This window comes from Notechis scutatus, chromosome 3, assembly GCF_049901735.1.
Source record: "Notechis scutatus isolate UNSWTSFEM ecotype Mainland chromosome 3, rNotScu1.2, whole genome shotgun sequence".
NCBI lineage: Eukaryota > Metazoa > Chordata > Lepidosauria > Squamata > Elapidae > Notechis > Notechis scutatus.
Window position 1 is genome coordinate 108,373,739 of NC_142011.1, and position 12,958 is coordinate 108,386,696.

Below are 12,958 nucleotides of genomic sequence, written 5' to 3' on the forward strand. Positions count from 1 at the left end.
TAGCTTGATGTTTTTATGTTTTGTTTGTTTATGTTTGTTTTTAAAAACCAATAAAATTTTAAAAAAATGATGAAAAACCTAACACAGACAACATGATTGACTGAGATGTCTTCCAGCTTCGCCGCTGTCCCTCTCTTCCGCAGCGGAATTGAGAGCGACGGCCAGACCAAAACAGGAAGAAGTTTAGCGTTGTTTTAATGATTTTGGTCCTTCGCGGCCTTCGTAGTCAAGGGGCGGGGGTTGCAAGTAGGATGAATGTACACGGTGTTTTTACGATCTTGATGTGCAACCCCGGAAGACGGCGATGGCGGCTGCAATGACGGCGTCGATCGCCGGCTGGTCCTCCGGAGAGCCTGGTCTCGAATGGGGTAAGGCCGGCCGTGGGAGTGGAGAGCTCGGCGGGAACCTCAAGCCGTACTTGGTCACCGCCGGCAGTAATGGTGGTGGTGGGGATTGTCCCGGGTAGAAGGGATTTAGTGAGAGTTGCACCATGTGGGGCTGGTTTGCCCCTGGTTTGTTCATTGCTACTTCTAGTTGTTTCCCCTTCTTAAGCTTTCTCGGGGCGCTTCCTCTTTTGCTCTTACGATGATCCCCCGAGGAGACAGAGGGAGGTTGAAGAGAGGAACGTGGCCAAGTTTATCTAGGGATCTCCCTACCTGCCGCCGGTTCAGCCGCCGGCTTTCGCCGATGAGTCTCCCTCTCTCTCGCCATGGGTATTTCCTATGTAGCTGTAATCTTATAGGGCAGGTGTTATTTATATATTATTTATATTCATATGTTGACGTTTATTGCTGGAGGCAAAGAAACTGGTTAAAAGCCATCAAGGACGTTCGTGACAGAGGCTCGTGGATTTCCTCTGTTTTTCTTACAGAAGGCGGTCTCTGTATACGCACTCTGTGAAACTGTAATTAAATAAGGTTGGACTTGGAAATGTTGTTTGAACCAGAGCAAGGACTTCTAAAAACACAACACACATTTATTGCCTTGACTGATTTTTTTTTTTTTAATACTTGGTTCTCCAACTTGAAAGATTTTTGGAAGTTTGTAGAATCACGGAAAGCCTTGACAGTTTCAGCCCTCAGATTTATTTTCTTACAAATGCAATTGAGAGGAGAAAGAGAAATGGGGGGGATACACAATATCTAAGACAGCAAATATTAATTTTATGGTTAATATAATGGCCAACTTTAATGGAAATGGGCTGCTCAGGAATGCCCAAATGACAATTTTGCCTCTTGTTGCCCTTTTTGGGGGTGGGGAGAATGTGCTTAAAAATGGGAAAATGGCATGAGAGAAAAACGCTGACTGTCCTCCAGTATTGCACCCCTGTTATAATTGTCCACAGGTAGCTTATGACTCCATTTATAGATTCTGCAAAAATCTAATACTTTTGTTTAATTACGAACAAAATACCTTCCGTGTGGCTTCTGTTAGTGGTGGAAGTGATAAAACATTCCATGATATCTGAACCAGATCCTTCTCTAGCTTTTGTTTCCCCAGGATGCTAAGGATTAGATATCTTCAATACATTATGGTTTTTGATGTTGATGTGTTAACAGAGAAACAAACAAAAAACAATTCCTAGTCTTTGAGTTTATGTAGTTTATTTAACTTAGTGAGTGTATCCAAATTAAAATAATCATGCAATTTGCAATAACATGTTGGAATTCTAATATTATTATGACATGCAAATATGCTACAGTATCATCTCATTGGCTGATGTAAGACCAGAGCTTAAAAAGTAATCTAGTTCACAGTGTAACATTGCTGCATATGTCAGCAGTGGTGCTTAAAGCCTACATGAATTTTCAATATTTCTCAATTTTATATGAGATGATTGTTCAAGTTTTAAATTGGTGAAAGTTAAAAAACAACTTATGGATTAAGATCAATATGGATCAAGTTTTAATCATTCAAAAGAAAGATAAGAGAACAGTAATTCCATTTGTGCTAAGTGAAATCTAATTGCTTTCTCTTGGTAGGTAGTTTTGTCCTACTTCTTAGACCATCTTGCCTAGTAAGCAGAGCAGCTGGGTCCAGATAGAACTCCTAAAAGTCTAATCTTAGCAAAATGAAAAACCTCATTCTGTCTTCCATTACTTCTTTCCCTGTCCATCAAAACCACAGCTACTTCCTGGAAGATACAAAACCACTATAGTAGGGCTGTCAAACTTGCAGCTCGTGGGCTGGATGCGTCATGCGCTAGCTATGCCGATTTAGCGAAGGGGGAAAAGTCCTGATACATCACGTGATGCCGCCATGATGACACGAGCTTGGCACTCCTGCACTAGGGAGATATTCAATTTCAGATCATAAACATAGCAAGACTCTCTTTTGCAGCACTGGCACTATGCAGGAAGCATGGCTGAACAGTCTGCTGGTCCCTCTGGTGCCAAGTTAGAGTAATGCTTAAACATAGGTCAAATCAATGTCCAGACCCTAATCCTATAGAAATGTTATAGAAGGAGTTGAAACAGGTAGTCCATGCAAAGAAGGCCACCAACATCCCCGAATTGAAACTGTTCTTCTATAAGGAGGAATGGGCTAAAATTCCCCCAAACTGATGTGTGGAACTGATCAACGTTATTGAAAAAGTTTAGCTGCAATTATTGCTGCCCAGAGAGAGCGCACCAATGCACAAATAGGTAGCTTTGGATCATTTTCCTCAAGAAATAAAATGAAGAACTATAATGTTTTTTAACTAATTGGTTTGCCTAAGTTCTCTTTATTTAGTTTTAGAACTAAATAAACATTTCACATTTTAGGTCATATTTATGCAGAAGTACTAATAAATTCTAAAAGGGTTCAGAGACTTTAAGCACCATTGAATAGGAACAGCTGGGAGAGGTCATCCATTGGGGTACTGATGATATGGATTCTAATCTCCAATCTGAACCCAGTGAGAGACACAATAGATGCCCTATCCCAGGCCTTGGAGACTTCAGGAACTGAATGGGGAAAGGCAGGCTGAGACTTGACTCAAACAAAACAGAGTTAATTGAAGAACTTTCTGACCATCTTGGACCCTTGAAAGGGTTGTGCTCCCTTGAGTTCATAGTTTCATTCATAGCCCTGGGAAACCATGTGATCAGCAGGGGCTTTGCCCAGCTGGGGCTAGTATGCCAGTTGTGACCTTATCTGAAACAGGATATTCCTAATTAGATTTCTGTAATTTGATCTCCTTAATGTTGTCCTTAAAGACCACCTGGAAACTTCAGTTGGTTCAGAATGCAAGAGCTAGCATGTTTGTTGACCAGTCTTGGCATTGTAATGATGCACTATTATTATAATTGGTTGCCAGTGTGTTTGTGAGTGCAATTCAGTATAATGGTTGCTACCTTTAAAGCCCTTAGTGCTTAGGGCCTTGGTATCTAAGATATCATCTTTCTCAGATAGTCTCTAGCTAGCTAGCCTGCATGGCTAGAGAGTATTAAGAGTTCTCATCTATCAGGAGGGGATGACTGAAAAGGTAGATATATATGTAAATAAACAACCACCTAATTTGGAAAAGGGCCCATTTCCTGAAAATTAAATGTGCATTTATATATTTTGGAATGAAAATAATTTGAAATAACATAGAATAAAATTATGTTCATTTCATAGTTGACACCTTCTTTGTTTTCATACCATTGCAGAATTTGCCCAGTGAAATGGTCTCTTCCTTATTTCTAGGAAATGAGGAAGGTCTGAATTATTTTGTGTGATTTATGTACCTTATGTCTTTATTTAAATCCTAGAATCTCTTCTCTTCAGTGAAATTGGTGATCTCTTAGGAGAAGATGAACTTCAGCTAGATGTAGAGAATGAAACCTATGTGAGTAAGAGGAAAGCATTCTTAACCTTAATTATTTTATAGTGTTGGTTTTTATTCTTTTCAATCCAATAAAATGCTGCAAAGAATTTTATGTCAAGGGATTTAGGATTTTGTTCAACCACAGAAAAGAAAGCAGAACAGAAAATGGCCATATTTAATAGGTGGAGAGAACTAAGTGATAGAAAGATCAACTAATAAACTGTATCAGCCTTGGTGCTATGAAATTTTTATGATCTTTCTGAATTTCAGATTTCACTAATCACAAGAATACTATGAAACAAGCCTTTATTTACACTGAGAGCTTATGCACCAAAGACAAATTGCTTGTGTGTCCAATCACACTTGACCAATAAAGAATTCTATTCTTACTTTTTCTGATTAGCAGCAGGTGGAACTTGCCGTAGATTTAACATAAGAAATTTGAAACAATCCGGCTATTTAAATAACAGAATAACAGAGTTGGAAGGGATCTTGGAGGTCTTCCAGTCTAACTCCCTGCTCAAGCAGGAGACCCTAGACCAGAATTGCCCAACCTTTCCAGATTGGCGGCCCGGAGCAGGGGGGGAGGGGAAAGGGGATGGTTTTGTAGGAGGGGCAGGTGGATGTGCACATGCTGGTACACGTGTGAATGCCCGTGATGTTCATGGCAACGCTTGGACAAGTGGGACCGCAAGCACCTGTAACGAGGCTCATGCAAGTGGGGCTGTGACTGCCAGTGACGATGCTTGCACAAGTGGGGCTGCAATAATGCTTGTGCAAGTGGGGCCATGGCCTCCCACAATGCTTGTGCTGATGCATGAGTGGGGTGTGTACACCAGCCAGCCACTCACATGGCCCGGTGGTGATTAGGCCACGGCCCGGTAGTGGGACTTGGCCCACAGGTTGGGGTCCCTTGCCCTAGACCATTCTCTGTCTCTTATTATTTAGCAAGCTTTAAAGGACCAAAGGGTACAGGTTGTAGAGGAGCCAATTAAATGTATTTATATCAGAAAGCATAGTTACTATCTCTAAAATTGGCCTGTGACTACCTTCATACTTGCACTTTCAACAGTTTGCTTTCAGGTCACAATACATGCATTTTCAGTTTTTGCATTTTGAATGTTTCATTTATTTGTTTATATGTATTTATGTGTACAAGTAGTCCTTGACTTAAAACCACAGTTGGGACCAGAATTTCAGTTGGTAAGTTTCCTAGTCATTAAGTGAATTGCACCTGATCTTGTGACCTTTTTGCTGCAGTTATTCAATGAGTCATGCAGATCACACAGTTGTTACACAAATGTGGTTTCTCTCATTGATTTTATCAGAAGCTTACTGTGAAGGTCACAGATGGCAGTCATATGACCTGGGATGCTACAACTGTCATAAATACATGCTGTCTACCAAGCGGCTGAATTCTGATCACATGACCATATGATGGTTGCAGGTGTGAGGATCAATTGCAAGTCGCTTTTTTCACCATAATTGAATGGTCATTAAGCTAATTGTTGTAAGTCAAGGACAACCTGTATTAGATATTTAAAAAGCTTTTTCACTGTCTCTTTCTCCTGCATTACTAATGTATGATGTTAAATTTATATTTTGTTGGCAAGTGACTAATCAGACAAAACCAATGTTGCAGTAATTCCTGAAATGGTGATTATTTCCATGTTAAAATATGGACTTGGAATTGGTTAAAGCATCTGATTATTGGGAATTGGGAGAAAGTGAAATATTAATTTGTAAAATAGTGTTATAGTGCTGTCATGGCTAAGATGAGTTCTTCTGTCTCTGTATAAAACTTAAACTTGTTCTTAAAATTAAAAAAAGCTTTTTGAAATTTTAATTTTAAAATTTCAGGCAAGATATATGGAAAGCATATATTGATATGTGAATTCTACTTATACTAACATATAAGTAATGGACAGTGAATAAAATAGTATAAGCAATTTGTATTCAATAATTACTGTTTAAATACTTATATATCATGACACAATAAATTAAATACCACTGCTATGGATTATTAAGGTAGTGTTTTATGAGGGAATATGCAATATTGATGGTCCAAAGTTTCACATTTATAATACTGAATGCTGGTGAAAAATAAAAGAGAACATAGGTACTGCCATGAGAGATTACAATGTTAAATATTATCTTGGTAAACATTCTGTAGCAATTAGTCTGTGTCCTGGAAGGCATGGCTTGTTTGTGTTTGATATATAAAGCATATAGTTTCAGAATTATAAAAGCAAGAAACAACAATGAGAAGAGATTACAATTGATCTGTCGATAGTAGCCTACCATTTTTATCCTTTATTTTCAACCTACCTTCGAGGAACTTATTTGATAAAGCAACTGGTCACTTCAGTTTTGCCATTCTTTTGTTGTTTGTCTTTCCATAACCTTGCTTATTGTCATTTATAGGAAAGCAACCTTGGTGACCTTGACTTTGATTTAGATTTGATGTCTTGGGATTCAGGTGCATGGGATATAACGAAGCAGACCCCAGCAGGTAATTTCTGGTTGAGTTTTTTAAGACAGTAAGCAGTTATAAAATTGTATAACTCTTTAAAATATATCTTTTTACTCACAGAACTTAAGCCAGGAGAGGGAAATACTACTTATCAAGAGCAGTTAACCTAGGAGAAATTAAGTTGCTTTGGAGGCAGACCAGGTGATAAGTTGAAGTCAAGTAGTTGGCTCTACTTGTTCTTTTTCATAATTAGAACACATGAGATATGGATTTGTAAAAAAGTTAGCATTGCTAGATGAACCTTATATTATTTTTCAATTGCATGCATTCCTTACAGTAATAGAATATTTTTTTATTTTACAAAGCAATTGACAAAATAGTTTTGACATTCTGTGAATAGGTTATTGATATATGGACAGAGTATTTGGCTATTGGTACACCAAGTTTGTAAATCTGTAGTGAATCAATAATCCCTTGTCAATCTTGAGCGAAGTACAGATATTTCTCAAGTTGATATGACATGATAGCAGTGTTCCAATATTTGAGGGGCTGTCACAGAGAGGAAGGAGTCAAGCTATTTTCCAAAGCACCCGAAGGCCAGACAAGGAATAATGGATGGAAACTGAACAAGGAGAGATTCAACCTGGAAATAAGGAGAAATTTTCTGACAGTGAGAACAATCAACCAATAGAACAGCTTGCCTTCGGAAGTTGTAAGCGCTTCATCACTGGAAGCTTTCAAGAAGAGACTGGACTGCCATTGGTCAGAAATGGTATAGGGTCTCCAGCTTGAGCAAAGGGTTGGACTAGGTGACCTACAATATCCCTTCCAACTCTGTTACTCTATTCTATTCTAACTTCCGAACACAATAGGGACCAGGAAATTCATTGTTAAGTGATGCATCCTGAAGTGAGGCATCAGGCAACTTGCGCCCATTTTTTAAAAATTATTTTTGCCACTGGCATTAAGTGAATCACCTGTAGTCATTAAACAAGACATTATTACATGAATGTGACTTGCTACCTCCAGCTGGTTTTCCCATTGACGTTGCTTGCCAGAAGTTGGCTCAAAAGGTTGCAAATAGTGACCACAGGGGTCTGCAGCTGTTGTAAATGCAAGCTAGTCACAGCAATTATTGTAAGTGCAATCTGCTTCCCAAGAACCCAAATTATGATCCATGTGACTACATAGATGCTACAATGGTTGTAAGTGCAAGGACTGATCATAAGAAACTTTTTTCAGCATCATCATAACTTTGAACAGATGCTAAACAAATGGTCATTTAGCAAGGCCTACTGCACTGAATATGGAGTTCTCTCCTAGACATTGTACTGTCCATTATTTTAGTTAATACAGAATTGAGGCTATAACTAATCAAAATACTATCAACTGACTAAGAAAATGGGTTTAAAATAACAGCATAGAATTTAATTGCAAAAAAAAATCTCTAAAAACAAAATCAAATGCTAGTTTGTTTATAGTAGGAGAAATTATATTTTACCAAAGCGAGTAAAAGTTAGTAGTATGATGTCTGCAAGAGATACAAACATAATTTTAGTTTGTACTTACAGAAGTATTGTTTTCAAATCTTGGGAAGTAATTTTGCTCCATGTTGAATACCTCAGACTCCATCTCAAGTACTTTTTCCAGTTTTGGACACCCCAAGGTTCTGTTGTGGCGGAGGGAAGAGCAAACAAGCTATAAGGATGGTTAAGGAAGGGATTGGAAACTAAATTCAAAAGCTGAGAGACTTGAGTATTGTGTTTAAGGCATAAAAAGGCTATAGAGACGCATGCATTTTAAAACTAAGCCACTCAGAGTTACTTGGTATAGAAAATGAATGAATAAATAAATATTCCTGACTATCTATGGAAGTGTAACTGTTTAATCAACTTCAGATTGAAAAGAGCTAGAAAAAGTTGAAACCTTCCAAGCTGAGGGAAAATGTCAGCTTGTTCAAAAAAGCTAGTAACGTAGTTTTAATCTTTTAGAAGAAAGCTCAGTCCATTCTGTAGGAGAAATAAATTCCAGATCCCCAGTACCCTCTTTATGAGGGGAAGGGGGAGTGGCTGTGAGCTAGAGCCCGACTATGAGCACTATGCTTTAGTCCCCAGTGTACTGAATGTGGAATATACCTTTGGATGCCATCCTTGAGAGAAATCTGTTAATTTTCTTTAATTCTTTCTATTAAAGATATAGAGTGCAAAGCAGAACCTCTCTCACCAACTGCTTCAACAGATTCAGTTCCTTCTCCTTTACCTGTGGACTCTCCAGTACAACATGTACCTGTAAGTAATTTTTGGGGGCTAGTTACCCTGTTTCTCCAACAATATGGCCTCCCCCAATAGGAAGTCCTAGCATGTTTTATAGGCATGAAATGAAATTAAGCCCCTCCCCCCAAATTAAGGCCTATATTAAAACATGCAAAATGGGGGGAATGGTGGGGGGGCTTGCCGTTAGGAAGTACTTTTGTTGCACACCCGGATATGCTGCTGCCTGCGTTGACCCCGATACTAAGTGCCTCACCAACGCCGAGGTCAACATCCAAGCTGTCGCTGCCCGCCCGCCCAAAGATGCAAGGGGGGGGGGGGAATTAAGACACCCCCGAAAAGACAGCCTAGCCATTTTTTCGGGGCTCAAAAAAAAAATAAGACTCGGCCTTATTATATGAGAAACACGGTAGATGCAATAAGGTAATATTTAACCAGATTAATATTCAAAGTAATCTTTATTTGTCATCGACTAATCCAGATCCAAAGAAACAATTGCATTGCTGGTTAACTTTTCCTTTATTGTTGGTGCTGGGTTTTTTGAAAGTATTTGGGAATCAATTAGTGTTCAGAAGAAATGATACAGAGAGCAAGTGCCAGTTTTGAAATCCAAGGTTAGGAGACTTGCCAGAGTTAGTGAGTGAGCTCTTGATGTCCAAAGATAAATTTACCGAATCTGGAAACTGAGACAATCTGTTAGATCTGCAAGTTTGTGGCCTCAACAGTATTCCACATCTCCTTAATTCTGTCTTTCCGCCCTATCTTTTTATCCACCCCCATCAGCTTCTGTGGTAATTGGTGGACATGCATGTACCCCATTTCCCACCATCCAGCCAGAGCTGAAGAAGCTTCTTGGATGAGAAGCAAAACATCTTCAAAGAAAAACCAGAAAGTCCAGTTGCCTCTTGATAAAGCACGTTTGGGACAACCATGACCTGGATGACTGAGAATCTCCATAGACATGGACATGCAGAATTTTGGATGGAAATGCAAATGATTTCGTGGCCTAGTTTAGAATTTTTGAGGTCTCCTATGTTATGCAAAAGTGTTTTAAATGCATTGTGACTAAAGTATAACTGGGAAAAATAGTTCTGCCGGTGTGTATTTGTCTTTTGCTTGTTTGTTGTAACAAGAAGAATTACAATGTTTGTAATTTTTTGAACATTGCCAGGAAGATGTGGAGTTTGGCACTAATTCTCACTTATCCACTGCATCTTTATATGACAAATGCAGCTCCAAATCACCATTACCTTTAGAGAAAACTAAGAAGTCTCTACCTAAAACTACGCGTTCAGGTATGATTTTTATTTGCCCATTTTCCAATATGAGAATAATAACACTGATCTAAATTAGTAAGAATAGCTAAGAATTGTGTCTTTCGCATATGCACAAAATAATTGTTGGGAATCATTCCTTGTTTTTAGATTTTGTATACTCATATAATATGTGGCATTATTATAGAAAAGATACTTCATCATAAAGACATAATCCCCTACTGTTCACATTATTTACAAATAATGTGCATGATTTAGAAACTTTTTTAACAAATATACTGCATGATTTAGAAATTGGCACTTTTAAAACTTTTAATTAGCTCAATTAAACAGTGCTGCCATACTGTTTTGAGTATTACAATGTAATGTAGAAGTAGTGTTGAGGTAGTTGAGGATAATTTGTGTTTGCCACTTTTCTTTCTTTAGTGTCTTCCTTACTTGCTTGTGATTTTTAAGCAGAGGTGGGCAGTGTATCAGCATCTTCTATAGCTAGAACATAAGAAAAAATAGTTACTGTTGTTAAGGCTATTCATTTATTTTCAAGTGTATAGAACAGGGGTGTCAAACTGTTTCATTGAGGGCTGCATCAGGGTTGTGTTTGTCTTTGGGGGAGCTGAGGTGGGCGTGGCTGGGGTGGGCATGGCCAGCTCGATGTCACTCATGTTGGGGGTGCCTGTGGTGGCCCGAGCACTCTGTCAGCGAAAACAGGCTCCCAAGCTCTGTTTTCAGCTGTGACAGCCTCCTGCAACCCTCTGCCAGTGAAAACGGAGCTTGGGAGGGCCACATGCAGCCCTCCTGATCTTCATTTTCACTGGCAGAGGCACCACTGGCCAGTTCTTTGCCATTTCCAGGGCAGCCCCGCAGGCCAGATCTAAGTACCCTGTGGGCTGCATCCAGGCTGCGGGCCTTGAGTTTGACACCCCCGGTATAGAGCCACCAGGCTGATTATGACTATAATCTATCACTATGATTATGAACCACCAGACTATAATGTTATGCTAAGTACACAAGCAAGAAAGGATATCTGTAAAAGAAAACTTGTCTTTGTGTGCTTCTATTTTCTCTTGTACAATTGAACTTAATTCACTGTTCCTTTCTGGTCTTAGCTTATTTTTCTGTTTAAACTAGAGATTGTCCTTAAAAGCAAGCTCTGTTTAATAAATGGTGTGCCACTTATTTGAAGTTGGCCAGTGATGAGTTTATATCACCTTTTCTAATTGATATTAAGAATGAGCCAGGATTTGAGCAAATTAAAAGCCAATACAGTTATTGCACTGAAGGAAGAGAAGGGAATATGCAAATGCCAGGCTTTACTTGATCTGACTCCAGTTGATATATTTGAGCCAGCCCATATATTATGAATAAGTAAAATGTGTTTTCTTTAAAGGCAGGTTTGATCCCGGGTTGTGTTGTACTGTTGGCTTCATTTAATGAAGTTCGTCTTCCTGCCCTCCTTATTATCAGAATTGCTATTTCTATTGAACTGCAGATAATTGCATGAGGAGGAATATTACCTTTAAAAAAAACTACTTCAAATGCAAATTCTCTTCTACAGCAAATGGATCATCGATGACCCTTAAACGAAGTAATCCAGCAGCCCCCAAACCATTAATTCAGCCCAAGCCTCTGTTGCGTGCCTTTTGTGAGACTCAGCCCAATCACCAGGCAAAAGCCATTGTCATTCCAGCTCTTCCCACACTCCTGACACTGCCCAAGCAGCCGCAAGTTGTTACTATTCAGCCGGCACCTTCAAAAGGTATATGAGTTAAGGTTGCAATGGGATGCATGCTAGGTTGTCAGGATTTAGCAAATGATGTTGAATGTGCAATATGGAGACACTGCAGTTTCCTAAGAGGATTTCTAAATATTTTTAATGTAGAATTGCTTTAAATGGGTACAATTTTAAGAAGTCCAACCTTCAAATTTACATTAGCTTTCTGTCAGCATCTATGACAAACATATCAAGTTTTATGTCTGAAAGGGCTTTTTGGGAGCAAATTGTGGTGAAAAAAGTAATTTAATTTCCAAATGGCAGGATTCTTGATCCCTAATTACAGGTAGTCTTTGCTTACCAATTGCTCATTCAATGACTGTTCAAAATTACAATGGCATTGAATAATGAGACACAGCTGACCCTTGAAGTTGCAGATGTCACAGTACCCAGCAGTCATATGATTGTGTTTTGGGTGTTCGGCAAACTGGCACATATTTATAATGATAGGTACATCCCATAGCCACATAATACCATTTGCAGCTCTCACACTTGGCTTGCAATAAGCAAAGTGGGAGAAGCGGGCAGGAACTTGCAAGTTTCAGTTAAATGATGTTGTGCTTAATGACCCATGGTGATTCACTTAACAATCACGACTGGAACTGTCAAACTGCCATCATAAATTGGGCATGGTTGGGTGATTTTTCACTTTATGATCGCAGATCCTAATTGCGTTGAGTAAGCGAGGACTGCCTATATTAGCAAGAAATTGAGGATTTTTAATTAAAACATTGGGAGAGGATATTTTTTATTTACTTAAAGCCTTTTTTATTTTCCCAAGGAATTTGTCTCCAGTGCATAAGCTCTCAGTGTACATACAAATAACAAAATATAATCATAAGATACCAATAATAGAAGATTATACGAAAGATGAGAAGGGTTCATTATATCTTATATCATTATATTCATTATATCCTTCTGTTATAAATATATCAAAATTAACATTTGTACATTGGAAGTGGAATGGCTGGCCACTAACCAGCCCAGGGCAATCTGTGTGATTTTGTCTCCTTTGGAAAATGAGTAGAAACTCACCTACACAATAGAAATAAGCTATGTTGAAAAGCAGTATATCTATGAATTTCAATTTTTGTTTACTTATAGCACATTAGTTGATAAGCAGCTCTGTCTAGATGTGTTGCTTAGAAACAATTTGTGGATATTTTATGTAGACATTATTTGAATTGTTGGTAATAAGTAGGTTGGATTGATGCTATAGAAGTGGCCCTCTGCTCTAATCTGCTCTTTAACTATAATTTATGTGCCACACATAGCAACCATTTTAAAATCTAATTACAGCCTCAAAAGTAGTAAGTGATATATTTGCTTTAGTGTATGGTATTTAAATGAATCTTCAGTGTGCAAACGCAAGCCTTT

General features: G+C 38.6%; 1 protein-coding gene across 1 annotated transcript in view; it reads left to right on the top strand.

Annotated features, from left to right (window-relative positions):
• Window positions 1-283: 283 nt before the first annotated feature.
• The window catches only part of ATF6 (activating transcription factor 6), an 86,473-nt gene continuing 73,798 nt past the window's right edge, over window positions 284-12,958 (top strand). The window contains exons 1-6 of the mRNA XM_026686931.2: window positions 284-368; window positions 3,738-3,814; window positions 6,218-6,305; window positions 8,460-8,554; window positions 9,708-9,831; window positions 11,366-11,566. Of these exons, the coding sequence (XP_026542716.1) occupies window positions 305-368; window positions 3,738-3,814; window positions 6,218-6,305; window positions 8,460-8,554; window positions 9,708-9,831; window positions 11,366-11,566 (649 nt within the window). The 5' untranslated portion in view covers window positions 284-304. The remainder of the gene's footprint in view (window positions 369-3,737; window positions 3,815-6,217; window positions 6,306-8,459; window positions 8,555-9,707; window positions 9,832-11,365; window positions 11,567-12,958) is intronic.